Source organism: Podarcis cretensis (assembly GCF_951804945.1).
Source record: "Podarcis cretensis genome assembly, chromosome: 16".
NCBI classification, from domain to species: Eukaryota; Metazoa; Chordata; class Lepidosauria; order Squamata; family Lacertidae; genus Podarcis; species Podarcis cretensis.
Window position 1 is genome coordinate 13,429,534 of NC_137186.1, and position 18,263 is coordinate 13,447,796.

At 44.5% G+C, this 18,263-nt stretch overlaps 2 protein-coding genes and 1 long non-coding RNA gene across 7 annotated transcripts in view; 2 read left to right on the forward strand and 1 right to left on the reverse strand.

The window, feature by feature from the left end:
- The window catches only part of MACROD1 (mono-ADP ribosylhydrolase 1), a 321,478-nt gene that overhangs the window by 34,493 nt on the left and 268,722 nt on the right, over positions 1 to 18,263 (forward strand). The window lies entirely within an intron of this gene.
- LOC307205845 lies at positions 2,475 to 7,796 on the forward strand. Its single transcript, XR_013834109.1, has 2 exons — positions 2,475 to 5,706; positions 5,757 to 7,796. It is a non-coding gene; the product is annotated as an uncharacterized lncRNA (long non-coding RNA).
- Positions 13,061 to 18,263, reverse strand: part of FLRT1 (fibronectin leucine rich transmembrane protein 1) — a 159,461-nt gene continuing 154,258 nt past the window's right edge. For all 3 annotated transcript variants that reach the window (XM_079958068.1, XM_079958067.1, XM_079958066.1), the window contains 2 exons: positions 16,558 to 16,915; positions 13,061 to 15,313 (listed from right to left, as the gene is read on the reverse strand). In XM_079958068.1, coding sequence (XP_079814194.1) covers positions 13,628 to 15,313; positions 16,558 to 16,863 — 1,992 coding nt within the window. In that variant the 5' untranslated portion in view covers positions 16,864 to 16,915 and the 3' untranslated portion in view covers positions 13,061 to 13,627. The remainder of the gene's footprint in view (positions 15,314 to 16,557; positions 16,916 to 18,263) is intronic.

Here is an 18,263-nt window from a genome sequence, read left to right on the forward strand (position 1 = left end):
CGGTATATAAATTTAATGCAAATAGATAAATAAATTTAAGGCTTCTTTTCCTTTTTGTTATATTTGCAAATAAAAAATCCTTTGAAGAAAATATGCATTCTAACAATTGCTGCTTTTGATGGTGTGCTTTACTGCTGATGTCTTTGCTGATGCTTGTTTTACAGGTTATTGTAAGGCTTTTATTGTACTGTATTATTTTTCCTGAATTTATGCCATGATTTATGTTTTCAAATTTTGTAAATCGCATGGGGGCTCCATACATGTCAAGCAACTCATAAACTGAAATAATACCGTTAATAATAATGGGTTTTTAAGGTTGCAACCCTAAAATTGTCATCTGAAGCTGTTACTGGGTCATGACCTGAATTATATTTATATCTGTATGTGACTCACACCCACCCCTGTCCTTCTCCTCCTCCTATCATTTTCTTACTCATGTTTTCAGTTGAAAACAATATTGCTTAAATAATTGTTGTAGTTGGGTGTCTTATATAAAAGTCTTTTGTAAATTAAAAGTGTTTTTAAAAGTGATTTTTTAAAAAATAAATAAATCCCTATGTCTGACACCCTGGGTTTGTTGGAGAAAAGGTGATATATAAATGTGAGAAATCAATCAATCAATCAATCAATCAATCAATCAATCAATCACTTGCCCCCAATTTCCTGCTTGGATTGTTTTAGCACAGTGGGTCTAATTCAGCCAAGCTAGTCCCTCCAGTTTAACTTTCTTCTCCATTCTGTCAATTTGCCCTGCAAGGTTGTTTCCCACAAGCCACACTATATGTGATATCAGGTAAGGGCATGAGTCTGAAAAAGCGCAGTCATACTGCCAAATGTTAGTGTGAATGCTTAAGGAAATGTTTGAGTCAAGTGGAAACAGACCCATGTTTGTTGAACTACATGCAAGGATAGGAGAGTAATGTTACAGTACACCAATTACAGATTTGTATATATTGTAACATTGCAAAGACACTGAATGCTGTCCTCCTCCCCTCCAAAGTTGAACTACCGGTAATTAGGAAAAATATGGGAGTAATTGGAGATTATAAAATTAATGGCAGTGGTATGTCCCTACAAAACAACAAGAGGAGAAATGGGCAAATGGGTCCAAGTTGTAATGTATTAAAAAAGAATCGGACCAAAAGGGAATGAGTCTAAAGGAACAGTTGGGAACTTCAGGTGAGCTCCTGCTTTTCCTTTGAGATTGGGGCTTCCTGACAGTTAGGATTGGCTGCATTTAGGGAGTCTGCAATTGGGAGAAGGCAGAGGGCTTTGCAAACAACAAAAACAACAGATGATGGTTCCTTCAAAGCCCGACACTTTTCATGCACCACCAATCAGCTGACCATCAGCACTTGCAAAGTGTGCCATCAGGTGACTGAGAGGTGGAGAGCCACAACACTTGTCAAAGTTGGCCCAGGAGTGGGTGGGAGAAAATAAGGTTTGGACCTGCCAGTCAGATTCAGTTCCTTACCCTTGCTCTAAGGCAGAGGTTTTCAACCTTTTTAAGTCTACTGCTTCCTTAACCAACTACATACTTTCTGCGGCACTCTTGTGGGGCTCAGGAGCCCAGTTACGTCACCCCTTGCCTGCAGAGCGGGCAGCCTCTCACCCTTTTTCAAACACCCTCCCTTGTGGAGTGTTCCGTCAGCTTCCTCTCCTCTTCCCTCTCCTTGGGAGTCCTCTGGGTAGCAACTGCCGCCACCTCTGGTCTCTGAGCTGCCCCTGCCCCAAAGAGAAGTGCCTTCCAAAGGCACCATTCGCCTGTGGAGCTTTTAGCCAGGGCTGCTGCAATAAACAGCTGTGCCAGCCTTTGGGAGGCAGAGACATGAGGGCATCAGAGGAGGGAGGGAAGGAAAGAGGGACAGAGGCCAGTGTTGCCCATGGCACTGTTGACCATCATTCAAGGCACCCCAAGGTGCTACGGCACACTGGTTGAAAACCACTTCTCTAGGGAAACAGGAAGGAAGACTGGCAGAATCAGATCTGATTTAGCCATGAGATTTAATTAGAGATTTAATTGAGTTCAATGGAACTTACTTCCAGGGAAGTGTGCACAATATATGATTTGCTCTCTAACTGGATTCAAAATTATAACTAGTGAAAAAGGTGTCCCCGTTAATTGGGCAGCAGATTTCTTTTTCTTTTTTTGAAAAAAAAAATGCACATTTTTCATATTTGTTGTTGTTTAGTCGTTTAGTCGTGTCCGACTCTTCGTGACCCCATGGACCAGAGCACGCCAGGCACTCCTGTCTTCCACTGCCTCCCGCCATTTGGTCAGACTCATGTTTGTAGCTTCAAGAACACTGTCCAACCATCTTGTCCTCTGTCGTCCCCTTCGCCTTGTGCCCTCAATCTTTCCCAGTCTTTCCCAAATTTTTCATATAAGCACTTATAAAAATCACAGTTAGGAAGCACCGTTCTACGAGGTAGATTCTCTCCTGTAACCCATACAGGCTATGATACCTTGTAAGATGATGACTGTTGTGGCATAATTGTGTTAATCATCTAAAAAACCAGAAAACATGCTTGCTTGCTTTGGAAATAACTGTGCTTACTCACACACAAATTTCAATCAACAAATATCCATGTGATTACTTGAACCAAGTTGTAGGCTTCATTTTTTTAAATTTCAGAGTTAACCCTGGGCAATCAATTTCTGAACCTTGATTTGTGTAGATAAACCTTGCCCATTGTTGCTGATTTCTGCAGTTTCTTTAGAAGAATAAGTACATTCATTTGCTTTCGATATACCTGGCTGACACTCTGCTTCTAGGAACTATCAGCTCCCCCTTTTCTATCCCACATGATCTGTCCATCCTCCCAAATTTCCCTTTACATTTGTGTCTAGTGTGTTTCATGAGTCCACCACCAGCACCAGCACCAAGTGACACCACCAAGACTGCTATCAAAGTTAAATCTTTTCTATTTTATTCCAAGAAAGGGCAAGGAAAGATTTTTTTTTGTTTTTATAATTATCATTTTTTTAAACTTGTACTTTTAAAATGCTTTTGTTTTTCTATGAAAAACAAAAAACAAAAAAGGGACTAAGGGAACTTGCGACACATTCATTTTTTGAAACATTTTGAAAATTTTTCAAGGCACCTAAAACGAGAAGGAGGCCAAAGGAGTGCACTTTGGTTTCTCTGAAGACGAAAAAGGGGGAAACGGGGGGAGGAGAAACACCCTTATTATTTTGGCGGAGAGTCTAGGGTGGGGATTCGCCCACAAGCAGCTCAGCAGAAGCAAAGGAACGGGTGTAGCAGGTAGTTGGACCAAAAGAAGTGGCTGATGAGCAGAAAGATGCTTGTCTTGTTTGACATTGTCTTTCAACCAACATAGACCAGCTTGATCCTAGCCAGTTTTTGCAAAGGTCTTCCTTAACAGTTGGGGGAAATTGCAGTGCAATGAGTTTTTTTTCTCTCCACACCCCCAGTGCTCATTGTAGGACCATGGCCAATGGTGTATCTCCTCTCCTACCTTGGCCTTTCACCCCCGGCACTGATCGATGATTTCAATCCTACCACATAATCCATTACTGGCAGACATTTTTGCCATTCTATTTAAAAAACAAAACAAAAAGCCACACACATACATGTGGGCAACAGGAACAGTGGAAGCAGGTCATTTTCTTTCCAGTTTGTTGGAGGCCGCCTGGTGTTTTTGCTTGTTGTTAAAGAGAGCTCAGTTGCCCTCTGGCAAGATGGTGGGAGGGAGCTGTTGGCCTGGAACCCAGCCATTGTTAAGACAAAATTAAGAAGAAAGCAGGTTGGGGACACACCATCTCAGAGATTCAGATTTCACAGTTAGCCTTGTCTTCTGCTTGTGCGCACGTGCAAGCTTTCAGAACTGGCTGGTGATGCTTGAATGCTGTCAGATGCCAGCATCATCTGTAGATCCAGATTGTGGGATTTTTTCCAGCTTAGACCAGGCAGCCAAAGAAGAGGGAGGAGGAGGCATGGAACTGTCCCTCTTTCCTCTGTTGCACCAAGTTTTCCCTGGCTCCAGATAACAACCAGCCTGGCCTTCTGATAAGAGAGCAATCCCATAGTCTATACACCTTCTTCCATATCAGACCAACTGCGACCTGTTGCGAGGAAGCCAGGATCATTGCGCGTAAACACTTGCTTTCCACTTCTATCCTGCCTTAGCCACCAGGAACCCAGCACTGGGCTTCTATCTCTCTAAAATCAACACAGGTGTTGAGTTCCTTCAAGCCAATCCAGCTTCCAGATCCCTGTTGGTTGGGTTCCTTCCACTAAGGTCCTGACCTCTTCCTCATTGCCTCCTCCCCTCAGGGAAATGATTTTAGCACCCATCGGACATGTATAGAATATGTCCGAGGATGTCATAGATGTTGCAGATTGGAATGATCAGGGCTGGGCTGTGTGTGCACCTTGGGAAATGTTGAACCAGGCCTAGTTCCTTTCCCAGGGAAGCTAGAGAACACACCCAGTGCCTGAATATTCACACTGCTATAATTTTCCCAACCTGACAAAATGGCAAGAGCAGGCAAATGTTTAACACTGTCGGCTCTCAGTGTACCCCAGTACCACCTGCCTCTTGAGGGTGACCCCAAAACATTTGTGGGTAGCATATAATGAACTTGTACATTAATTCTGAATGTAAAGCAAATAACAAGCCAGGGAAACAAAAGTGCGAGGCCTCTTTGACCCAGGAAAAACAAAATCCCACAATGCATTGCACCAACTCCCCACCTTCTGCCATGTTGCCATTTGAAACTATTCCAGTATTATGATCAGTTTCCCACTTTTACCTTTAAAGAAACGGTAACATTTTTGTCTCTAGGCGATACTGGGATAGATGGAGCAGTGATCTGACTTGATGTATCAAATAGGTTGCACATGAATTCCTTCTGTTTTCAGCCTACACACCAAAGTAGAATGGTGGCTGGTACCCATCAGAACTGATAGGGCATGAGGTGGGGAGCCCAACAGTAGGGGGAGCCAGAGCCAATGACAGGCAGAACCCACTAAGTCTAGTTTTGCCCCCATTCTCTTCCCTGCTGAGTTCTGCAAGGGCAATACTGAGGCTGAGGAGGAGGAATATGGCAGGTGAGGGCTGCCCCCTGGGCTGGTTGTAAGTAAATATGCAGACATGTAGATAGGAGTGCAAACTGAGGTTAGTGGAGCACTGCCACTTTTGTTCTAATGGAGAAGCTTCCACTGGTGCTACCTCTTGTTAGCAGTGTGTTTGACATGCCAACTTAGTGACAGATGCATGCAATTGCAAGGATTATCTTAGGGGTGGCAGGTTGGTACCTGTCTCATGTTTGCCAATATTAACTGGATTAATCTTGAGACATGTCTGCCTATTCAAAGCACTCAGGATTGGAGGATGGTCACTTCAAATATACACACTCCTGCAAAGTGGAAATCTTGTGTTACAAAGGATTAGAAAAAGTCACAGGATGGACTAGAAATGGCAATTCTTTATACCAGGTCAAAGTTTAGGGAGCCCCTTTGCTCTACTTCTTAGGTTAGGTGGGATTCTTAAGATTGTTGTGATTGCATGCCTGTAGGATATCATATGGTGGATCTCAGGCAAAATCTGTTACTTGGCAACACTTCCTACATACCCTTTTACAAAGGGTGGGAGGCGAGTCTTTAGTCCTTTGTGCATCCCTGTCATATCAAGAATCTTTCCTCTTTCTGTTTAAAAAGACTTTGGAGGGAAAATATGGACGTAGAGAAAAGGAGAAAAAAGGCGGGTCCTGTGATGCATATTGAGACTAGATATAGGCCTGAAATACTGAAGGTTAGACTAGGAGTGGCCAGTAAATGGAGAGCAAAATTGCTTTTGGAGGAAAGGAAAAATGGAGGCCAAAAAGAACATAGCTTCCTTCAGATTCAGTGATTTCCAAAACATGTCTGGATTAGGAATGTGGAAGAAAACATGATTCGGTTCATATTTAAAAGTAAACCATGTTGAATTCACACTTTTTGAAAAACAGTGCAAACCAAACACAGCCATCCTTTGAAATTCATACTTCTCTGAATTTGATGATGCAGTTCTCCAGCCAAGTACAAAAATGCATATACAGGGGTAAAATGTACATAAAAATTCATATATTAGTGAAAATAACATACAAAATGCATTATATTAAGGAACATTTCTTTGCAAAAATGTGTAAGTCAAAACTGCACACAAAAATAGGAAAAAATAGAAAAAAATCACAATATAACGCTGATGAATTCTCACGAGGACTTAAAAAAATAAATCCAGAAATTTTGATGGAAATGTGGACTGAATTTAAAATTGGAAAAGTAAGAAACTTGGAGAACTGAAAGTGACAGATTTGTCTATTTCTATCTGGGATAGGAGAGCAGTAGAATAAAGAGGGAAGTGGAATTAAGAGCAAGGGTTTTCAGGACAAAAGCTCTCTCTGTGTGTATATGTGTGTACGCACACACACCTCACTTGCAGAATAGTTAAGTGTTCTTCCACTGAGGAAGTGGAGAGCCCAAGGCAGCTGTCAAGTTAGATGGGATGGACAGAACAAATAGCTGAGTCTGCTTGATGGGTAATGCTGCCTTGCAGGGACGATGGATTGGAAGTTGTGCCATGGGCCCCCTTGACCAGACTGGCTTTCTCAGCCTCTTTTGTGTGCTGCTGTCAGCTTTAACTATTTTCCCTCTGCAGACAGAATGCCTTGGTTTTACTTAAGGGACAGCAAAACCTCTCTTATTTCCAAAGACAGTTTTATCCAATTGTTGTCTGACTCACAGTAGACCCCCTGAAGTCGCTGAACATGGCTAACGTAGGTTTATTAATCTCATTGGGCCTACTCTAAGTAAAACTTAGTTGGATACACCCCAGAGTTTCCCCCTTTTCTTCTGCATGCTCTATGGAAGGTCTGTGATTTGTTTCTGATACCGCTTTGCTTTTCTGAGCAACTTATGTGCATGCAGGGTTCTTAGGTTTTCTCTCAGTGACAAAGCAGATATCCAAATGAATGCTTATTATTGTGATGGGGGACATGCATGCTAATTTATTGCAGATGGGAACATGCATCGGAATGCATCCCACACTGGTGGCAAAAAAACAGTGCTGGTGGATCAATGCGCTTGCATTCGCTTTCAGATTATTTTTTCAGTCTCCATTTCCCAGATATCTGCCCTGCCCAACAAAAAGCAAATGGGCTAGAATCTAATATACAGTAGGCATTAGTGGATCAGCCAGTATAGTAGTGCTTTCTATTATTTTCTCGTTTCCAATCTTAACTTCAGTTCTCCTAATTTCCACATCATGTTTGTGGTTCTTTTTTTCCTTTTAAATAGCCCTAATGAAAATTCATCAACACTTCTCTTAATATCATCATTTGGGTGTGCAATTTCCCCTAATATTCAGAGTTTTACAAAGCGATTCCCCCTAACATAATGCATTTTAGCATGTTTTCACTAATACATACTGTACATCTTTAGGCACACAGTGGGCCTTTTTGTACACATTACTTGGCTGGAGAACTGCATTGCAAATTTTTTGGAGAAGTGCACATTCTGAAGTATGCCTATTTTTCAGTTCACATATTGTTTCAGAAAAGTGCTAATTAGGTAGGTTTGCCTTTAGATGCAAACTGAATCAAGTTCAGGTTCCAGCCGCAACATCCCTGAGGAACCCTCTTTGAAAATCTGAGACCTCCCATCCTCATGTCCTTAAGACCTATCTGTTGCCACATTCCGGGGAGTGGGTAGGTTGGGTTGGGAAGCCAAACTTGAGTGCTGCTTTCTTTTCTTGTTTCCCACCCCTGCCCTCTCTTGCTCACTCTCTTTTTTCTTTCTTTTTTAAAAAGCTCGCTCTCCTAAATGAAAACTTTGCAAGCTGAGCTGCAAATTGCTTGTTACTGTAAACTCTGCATGAGTGCCAGCAATGGCGCACACCAAACAACCCTCGAATCACCTGAATTAATGAGCAGCAGGGAGAGGCAGGTTTTTAAGGTGGTTTTTTTTTTTTTTTTGCATTGTGCTAAATGCATCCTCCCCAAGAGCCTGCTCACATTAGCTCTGTTTGTTAAGTACTGTATATAGAGTTAAACACTTAATAAAATTACACTTCACGGGAGGCGAGACTGACACGTTGGGTCCAAGGCCCGGATTGTGTAAAGTGATGTTTAGCATATAAACATTAGCTGGCCTGGAGCACTCTTTTGTAATTTTTGTTGTTTGCGTTTTCCTTGTTGATGGTGTTTAATAGGAAAGAAACAAGCTACCCACCCACCCACTGCTTCTTTCCAAAATGACTTCCGTGGACGGCTTGTTCCCCCCCACTGGTTATTTCAGTGTGCTGCTAATGAGCTGCATAAATTTGCATACTGAGAACCAAGGGTTGGGATATATAGCTAGAGAGAGAGGTGTGCATGCATTTTATGCAGAGTATCTGTGATTACAGAATTGGAGCTGTGAGCACCTGTCTCTTTGGACTACAGATAGTGAAACCATGGCCCTCCAGATGCTGCTGGATTCCCACCATCCCTGACCACTAGGTCATTCTGGGTGGGGCTGATAGGATTTGGAGTCTTAACAGCATTTTTTTTTCCTTACAGGGGGAAGGGCACAGGTTCCCCTCTCTTGGGGCACTTGATCTGTTCCAGAATTGTGACTTCTCCCACCTAGCCTTTATTACTGCCCGCCTGTGCTCTCCATTAGGTCCTGCCTGAGTTGCCTGACATTTTGCTGTTTTCCAAGAGATTAATGGTGTCGTCCTTGTTTCTTGTTGCATTCCTTTTCTCTCTCTCCCTTTTTTTATTTTGCATCACTTCCCCTTCTTCAATCTAGGACAGTTCCTCTTTGCTTCTGTGCTGATCTTGGCACAACTGCCTTGTGCAAAGCTCTGCACAGGAATAGTGAGGTTACCTGAGGGGCAGGGTACCACTCTGTTGCTTGGAAATACATGACAAGGTGTCCCCTTGTTAACTAGGCTTACTCGTGGGCAGGCAAACCAGTGGCAGACTTGGGGCTGCCAAATTTCAGCAATGCCCTGTGTGATGCTAAAATTCAGCCTCTCCCACTCCATTCTACAGCATTGTTCCTGCAACACAGTGCCCAGCGTGACCACACCAGACGCACTACACTAAAACCAACTTTGGGCACACCAGCTTTCCATTTCAATCAGAAAGCTAAGAAGACAGTGCTCCGTTGCAGTTGGTTTATTTGCTTTAAAGAGACTGATGGAAGGCACGCTCTAATTTTACACCCAAGAAGAACTGTGGGAGGTTTTTTTAGTACACGTCTAGCTTGGCATGGTGAAATCCCTTGCCTGTGTTTCCACAACACTTCATCTAGTTCTTTCTCCCAGTTAAGGTATCCACCCTATTTAAAATATTTTCAAGGCACCTTACACAGATTAAGATGGAACAATACACTATCTGGGGTTGCTAGACTGCAACCTAGGTTGCTTCCAGATGTGGTCTTAATTTGCAAACTGATCATTTGCAAGTTTTTTAAATAAAAAAAACACTTAATATTTTCCCTGGAAAGAGTAAATCCAGATTAAATGGGGGTGGGGTGGGGTAAAATGATCTGGGATTTTGAGGCAAATTACACTGTACAGATGCTGCAAGGGGAAAAAAACTTCTGCATGTGTGAGGAGCACCAACGTCACAATAAACACGTCTGGAAATACCCCTAGAGAAGCAGTATTTGCCTTGAACTTTTACCATGTACATCATACATAGATCTGCAGTATATATAAAAAAAGTCCGGATTCTTCTAAATTTGAGCTCCCAACACAGATAAGCACTAGAGCTTTATGAAACTGAAAAAAACCCCCACAGGCTTCCTTGGACGTATTAGGAAAGTGCCTTATCTCACTCTATTTCCTAACCTGTGACATGTATATTGCTATACATAGCAATAGATGGGGACTAGAATCTTGCACCGCTGGAACATCTGGTATTAAATGTAAGCCTGCTATAGGCCATTATGATAGGAGCACACCTCTATCCCTGGTTTTCTGTGCATAGCACTGGCAGTTTTAGAGCAGAAAACAATTTCAATGTGATACAGGAAGTGCCAATAAGGACTGTGTTAGAAGACGGTGCAAAAGTCCGTTAAGCCAAAGGCACTGTGGGATAAATTGGTAAATCTAGAGGGGAACTGCAACCTAGAGAGGGATGCGTTGCTCATTGCGGGAGTTGATGGACACAAATGCCATTCTGCTAATTGGCCAGGCTTTTAATGTTTTCCCTTTTCTGAGTGTTCATTGCCCACCCTGCTTCCTCAGTCACTTTGTTTTGTCACAAGCCCCTTCAAATGCATTTTTTCCTCCCCTGAACAGTTATTGTTGCTATTAAGGAATGCCGGGCTGTCAGAGAGCCCCGCTGGCCAGGAGAAGGAATCCCACTGAAAGATACCTCTAATGGCGTGTTTATTGCCTTGCTCTCCAGTTAGCCAGCTAATCCCATTTATTGCCATTTGCAGAAATTAAGGGGTTGAAACACTGCACATTCTTGTACACAGCAGAAGGCGTGCAAAAAGAGAGAAGCTGCATGTCGAATGACACCTAAAGTGACTTCTAATTACTTTCCTCCATGAGTTTGTTTTGCTTGTCAAGATCAGGATCTTGGAGTGGGGGAATGCTTTAAATTCTACCCAAACCTAACTAGAGGTCAGGCCCGCACAACTTGCAACCCAGCAAGTCAAACAGTGGCAACTGGTCACTGCTGGATCTGGGGGGCGGGGGGGGGGGGAGGGGCAAGAGGCCCACCAGAGGTGGATCCAACTGGTTATGTCCCCCTCACATTCTCTTGCCTTCCAAAGGTACTGTACTGTGGGTGCTTAAGTAACACAATGCAGTTACTTGAAACACAGTCTCCTGGCTGTTTATGGTGGCCCACAAGGAACTTTTAAATTATCATTTTTGCTGCCTACTTTGGACTATAAAAATGGGTGCGAAGGTGGTGTTGGGTTCAAGACCCTGGCAGGTCACTTTATGTAACTGCTGGGCGACATTTGGTATGAAGTTGTTCCAACCCTGGCCTAGGGCTTATGTTGGGGGCTTTTCTTTCCTGGAGTGAATTTATTGAGGAGGGAAGTATATCCCCTTTGCCTGGTGCTACAGAATTGCCCATCCAGTGATATGTGGGGAGAGTATTTTCTCTCAGGACTTGAAGAAATACTTAAATATTAATGGCAAGATGTAAATTAAGATGTAAATATTAATGGCAAGATGTAAATTAAAAGGGCTCCCATAAGGGGGAAACTTCTTCAATGGGGCCCTATTTCCAAAAATCTTTGCTGAACCAGAGCTAAGGTTCATCTCACTCAGCATCCTCATTCAAATGGTGGCCAGCCCAATGCTTTTGAGAAGCACATTTTGTGCTTAGCCTCTGGCGCTCATAAGATATGCTACCTTTACAAATGGAGGTTCCACACAACTATCATGCTTAATAGTTCTTGATGGACTTATCCTCCATCTGTTTCCCCCTCCCCTTCCTTGCTTTGTGACACTTTCCAGCTAAGTAACGGGTTGTATCCACCTAAGTCATTCTTTGAGTGGACCCACTCTACTGTTAGTTGGGACTTAGATGGATGTGACCCAGTTCCTCACCACACCCATCCATCCCAAAAGTCTTGTGAGCCTCTTTAATCTACATCTGCACTTTTGGGGGGACAAACATGTGCAAACCTGACCATCATGTGGAACAGCAAAGCTCTCTCCTATGAATTCAGACCAGTGGTCCATCAACCAGATTCAAAGATGCACCTCCCCAAGTTTCTCCAAACTTTCCCAGCCCTTTTCCTGAAAGTGCACCACCAGCAATACTGGGGATCAGATCCAGGAGCCTCACACAGACTCGGGATACGTGCATTACTGCTCATTTCACAGCCCCTTTCTTGTCTCTCATCCTCCCAGCAATTCACAAGATCTGAAAAACTCAGTCAGGCAGACATGCAGGTTGTCATACTGGCTCAACTATAGCAAGTGGCAAAACTTTAGGTGTTCAAACACAGGGTGGATGTGGGTTTGAATTTCCTTTAAGCCTCCTGATTTGAGCAGGAGAATCTCTTATACTAACACCTCTGCAACTTTTGAATCTGCTCTTGGGCAGGGGAAGAACCAAATTCCAACATGGGGCTGTTCAGATATCCACATTGGCCAACGTGAAGGCAGGCCACCAACCACATGTGGTGGCCATTTGCCAGGGGCTCAGTACTCCACCTGCTTTTGCCCCTTGCTTTGGATTGCCAAATAATCATAAACACCTGGCAGGGAATTGGATGTGGCCTCAAGGGCCTGCCACTGTGCCCAACACCTGCAAAAATTTATAGATTGTCAGTTGGACGCTCAAACCTTATCCCATCAGGGAGGAGGCAAAAAATAATTGCATACAGTAGGAGACCAACAGAAACCCTCAACCATCTTAGTGATGAGCTGTTGAAAAAGGCCTAGCTGGTCATTTTCTGAGTTGATGCAAAAGAAAAGGACTTGAACCAAAATCCTGCTTTTCTCGTCTTTCCTTAACATCTCAAAAACCATTCACACTCTAAATGTGAACCTGAGATTCATTTAGGATTTCCAGAGCCCCCACCTTGGAAGGAACATCTTGCGAGTTGGAAGACGCTGGCCCATCTCCCATTTCCATGTCAGTTTCTTTCTTTCTATTTTCTTTCTTTTTGCTAAAAAGACAAAGAGCTACGAGTTGCAGTTATTCCTACAAAGAGAATATTCTTGAATGATTGTCCCAAAGGATAGATGGGTGAGGAGGTAACCAAACAGAGATTTCTCTTATGATCAGTCTGTGTTGAGCAGAAGAACAAAGTTCATGGATTCTGAGTCTTGCAGAAAGGGGCTGAGGGGAAACTTGAGTCAGGTGTGGAAGGGGCAGGTTTGGGGTTAGGGTCTTGTTTCAGAACTCCAGAAAGATATATATATATTGCCAATGCTTATTTTGTTGTGGTAGTGGCTGTTGCTCAACTTTGCATGACAAATTTGGAACCTGTAAGGAAAGCAGAGTTATGGAATGCAAAAGGAGAAATGGAAGCAGATTCACACGGGCCCCCTCCCCCCCTATGCAGTCAACAGTTTAGCCGCCAGGAAAGACATTTTGATGTTTTTTTATAATCTAACTCCTGAACAAAATAGAGGATTTATACAGGAAGAAAGATAAAACAGGTAGCATTTTTGTTTTTCATTTTCACTTTCCCCCTTCCCTTCTTCCAGGTCTTCCCCCTGCCCCCTCAGGGGGAGGGGTGGGACCCAACAACAACCCAATGTTCCTTGATGGTCTGAGTTGTATGTTTATGTATTTTTTTAATCTGGTATATTAAATATAAATTATGTCTTTGCTCCACTCCATGTCTACTTTTTTAAAAACTTTTGTGTGTGTTTTTGTTGGTTTTCTACAAAATAGGCTTTGTTTTTGTTTGCTTTTTCTTTTTTCTTTTTTTTGTAAAACTTTCTTCCCCTCCCCTTTTGTTCCACCTGGTTCTGCTTGGAAAATAGTTTTTGTGTTTTGCCTTTTTTTTCCACATTGGCAAAAAAAAACAAAACCTTGGTGTACGTGTTTGTGTGTGTGGATAGGGAGGGGGGGGTAAAAACAGAGAAGTGGTTGGGCAGTTGAGGGGATCAGGAGGGATGTATGTGGGAGGAGGGAGGGGATTCTACATCATGTATACGAGTAGTCTATGTCTGGAATTCCACCGTCTCTGTACCCACGGGTTGTGCCGTAGCCGATGGTGTGGGTGCTTTTGTAAAGACTGGTTCCATTGGATGGGAATATGGTATGGATGACGTACTCCTCCTTTGCCCGGTGCGGGTTGATTGGAAGCATCTGCAACCCGGGGCCTCTGATTTCCAGGATGGAGTTGTCCTTCTTGGTGCCCGACTCCACATAGTCATCTTTCTTCCGACTGCCTCGCTCCCGTGTCAGCAGCTCTCCCGTCCGGTGGACATACCAGCAGATGGCAGCCAAGACTAGGAAGAGGAAGACCAAGGACACCGCCCCGCCAATGATCCCTGCCAATGGCAGCCCAGCCATTGGGTCCATGTTTTGCTCATGGTTGAGGGTGGTGGTGGGGCTGTACATGTCTGCCGTCTCGGCCTTGGCACACACTGGGGTCTCATCAGGCACATAGGTGCTGCCCGTCTCCATGGTGACCATGCAGATGATATAGGTGGACTTGGGCTCCAGGGCTGTCAACAAGTACTCTGTCTTGTCGCCTTGTACCAGGGTCTCTGTGATGGAGCCCACGGCTGGGCTGTGGCCCAGGCGCAACCAGCTCAGGCGGAAAGAGGCTGCCGGGAGCATTGCCTTCCAGCTGATGCGGATGCTGTCAGCGGTTAGCGGCTTGACGTTCAGAATCAGTGCTTTGGCTCCAGCGCCGGTGGCCATTGGGTAGTCAACATTGGAATCTGGCAGTTGGATGCCAGGCCTCTTGGCCTTGAGGGTGAAAAGGGAGCCCTGTGGGGTTGTGACAGCAGCATTGCTGGCAGTCGTCTTGGCTGCCACCACCACTCCCGAATTGCTCTGCGGGCCCACGTCAAAGCACTCATCCATCTCATTGGTGATGTCCTTGATGGCCATGCCTCTGACCTTATCGGGGCCTTGGCACATCAGCCCTCTCACATTCACCACAGCAGCCCGGGCCTTGACCCAGTCCCTCAACCACATGAGGTTACAGCCACAGTACCAGGGGTTGTTCCTCAGCAGGAGCTGGGAGAGACTGTCAAGGTCATCAAAGAGACCCTTGGGCAGAGTGGTCAGGTTGTTGTTGGACAGGTCCAGCTTCTCCAGTTCCCTCATCTTGGAAAGGGTGTTGTAGGGGATGTGGCTGATGGCATTGTCTTGGAGGTACAGCTTTTGCAGATGAGCACTGGGCAGGTTAAGAGGTGGGGCTGCCAGAGAGTTGCGCACCAGCGAGAGCTCGCTGAGGTTCTGGAGGCGGCTGAAGGTGTCGTCTGCAATGCGCTGGTTGGCCAAGAGGTTGCCATCTAGCACCAGGCGCCGCAAGCTGATCAGCCCCTTGAAGGCATGGAGGGGGATGGTGGATATGCGGTTGTCGTCCAGCCTCAGTTCCTCCAGGGTGCGGGGCAGGCCAGAGGGGATGCTGCTGAGGTGGTTGCGAGAGAGGAAGAGCAACTTGAGGCGTGTGCTGTCCGCAAAGGCATCGTCTTCGATGCTGACAGTGGAGACGGAGTTGTCGTCCAGGTGCAGCTTCTCCAGGAGAGGGATGCGCGCCAGGGAGTCTCGGGCGATGGTTCGGACGTTGTTGTCCTGAAGGTGAAGTTCCCGCAACGAACGGGGCAGATTGATGGGGAACTCATCCAGGTCATTTTCATAGAGGTAGATGACCTGATGGGAATTGAATTAAGAGGAAATTCAACAGGGCAGAAGTAGAGAATGGAAATGGTGTGCAAGTTTTTGTTTTTTTAAAAGCTGCATTTAACACTTCCTCAAACCTGAGCAATTTGGGTTCCAGTTAGTCCATATTAAAATGCCTGTCATCAGCCTAGAAATCATGAACTTACCACAAGGAAAAGGTATTTAAATTATTACATTTTTTAAAAAATAGGACTTGGCATTAAACAGGCGAGGGAACTTGAGCTTCAAACCTAGTGTGTAAATTCCAACCCTGTGCTAAAAATCAAAGTATGCTGCTAAACATACCCCAGAACCCTTCTCAAAACCAAAAATCCACATGGAATCTAAAATGTGAACATATTTTGAATTCCAACATGGATTTGGGTGTATCTACTCAAAATAAAAAAGAAAAAGAAAAAGTTTAATCTCTAGCCCCACACATTTTCTCCAAAGTCTAGGGACCTGGACCAATTGGGCACTGTGGGAACCTGCCTTTCATGGGGTCAGACCACTGGTGCATCTAGCCCAACATTACATAATTTAGGAGCGGGGAACCTGTGACCTTCCTGATATTTCTGGAATACAACTGCCATCAACCCTAACCATTTTGGCTGGGGCTGATGGGAGTCCAACAACTCCCAATTCTGGTGTATTCCTGTTAGCAGTGGCACTTTAAGGCCTTGGACAAATTAGAGGTATTTATTGGCCTCTGCTCCTTGATATCCGTTTAACTGAAGATGAAAAACATTGAACCAGAGCCATTTTTTAAATAAAAAAATACATTTAAAAATAATTAAAAACAATAAAATTTAAAAACAGATGCAATCAAATCACTTCAGGATAGGCCAGTCAAAACACAAACATTTTCAGCAGGCATCTATAAGTCTGCTATTAATATTTCATGGGCTGGGCCTCACCTTTAGGAACATAGGAAGCTGCCTTTTATGAGGCCAGATCATTGGCCCACCAAGTGCAATATTGTCTATATTGACTGGCAGCAGCTGATGAGGGTTGGAGACAGGAGTCTCTCCTAGCCCTACTGGAGATTCCACTGTGGACCTTCTGCATGCAAAGCTGATGGTCTACCACTGAGTTTCATAAACCAAAGATTTCTACAGCTACTATTTAAGAATTCTGAAGGGGAGAAAAAGTTGGGTCAAGCCACATTCAGCCTCAGCTCATTAATGAAGATCAGCCACCCTCTTTCCAAAAATAAAGTTCCCCGGTTGTACAACCTGAACATTTAGCTTTTTCTTCAAGGTGGAGGGGATGCCGGCATTGTTGATCTGATTGTTCTGCAAGTATAGGGTGGTGGCATCATCCGGGATGTCAGCTGGGATGGAGGTCAGGCCCCGGTCATTGCAATAAATGAAGCCGTTGTCGCAGCGGCAAACAGATGGGCAGGTGGTGCTGTCAATCACTTCGCTCAGGAAGGCAACCAGGCCGTAGCAGAGGAACAGCCAGTCACGCAAGTCCATGGCAGCTGCTGTTGTCACCACGGTGGCTGTCACCACAGCGGCTGTGGGTGAGGTGGTCGCCATGGTTCGCAGGGGTGGTTGGTGCTAGGCTGTCCTGCGGTTAGGCTTTTGGAACCTGCAGATGGAATGTTTTAATTTTATTTATAGTCTTGTTTTTTTGTTTTGGTCTCAAGGTGAAAAGATGCAGGGGGAGCCTAGCACCCCTGCCATGCAGTTAGTTTCCCTCCCTCCCTCCCTGACTACCAAGTTAGCATTTAATTCAAAACCAGGGCTTAGCTCCGGAATATGTCTTCAAATCCAGGGTTTCAACCCTAGGGTATATAAAGTGCAAACTCATTTATATATGGAAAGCCAGCATGGTATAGCAGATGTGGGATGTTGCAAAGTTCTAATCCCCACTCAGCAAGCGATCTTGGACCAATTCACTCTGTCTTAGCTCGGCCTGCCTCCACAGGGTTCTTGTAATACTAGAGTAGGGGCAAAGGTAGCCAACGTAGTGCCCTCCTGATGTTCTGGAGTACAATTCCCATATTTCCTGACTGGCCATGCTGTCTGTGGCCGATGAGAGTTGTAGTCCAAAATGTCTGGAGGGCACCACCTTGAGTCCCTTAAGAACCAATGTTTTATTAAGTGACGATAAGCATTTGCAGAGCGCCTTTTCCCCTCAATGCAGCATCAACCACAAACAGCACCCACATGACTTTGATTAGACTGGACTGAGTTTACTGCACAGACAGTATGTTGTACTGCCTGCCCCATACTATGCCACTTCTGACTGCAGGTGTGTCCCCATCACCCCATCATCAAATGTTCCCTGCTTGAAAAAAGCCAGCACTGGTTGGAGATGGCAAGGCTGAAACCCTTCTCCTTGATGCACTTGATTTCTATGGGCATTGGAAGGTTTCATTTCATGCAGGAGGAGAACTCCTTCATAAAGTTTTCCCCAAGCCATGATCTGAAGTGATAAAAAGTCCAGGAAGAGTTACTGTTTGCATGCCTAAATTGTCTCCATTAGGGCCTTGAATCTGGTGCCAACATCTAGCAGGATAAATAAGCTTGGAAGAAAGGCCCCACTAAAGGTGTAAATAACTGGCACATGCTAACAACTTGTGTGAGTCAATAGACACAGTGGGGAAGCTGTGTGTTAACCTTGTTAGGAAATGCCAAAGTCTGATAGCTAAGTACCTGAAAGGCTTTGAATGCCTTTTAAAACAAGAACTTTAATTGGTGTGAAACCATTGATTGGATTTTTAATTGGATTTTAATCAGAGTCATGCCTTTCCCCATGAAAGGATTTCAGTGTTGATGGTGACATGGGCATTTGTTTTAAAGTCCCAGGATCAGAAGGGTACCAGTGGACATCATCTAGACCAGGTGCTGCGGAACTATAGCTCCCATCATCCCCTGCTGTTGGCTGTGCTTACTAGGGCTGATGGGAGTTATAATGCCGCAATATCTGGGAA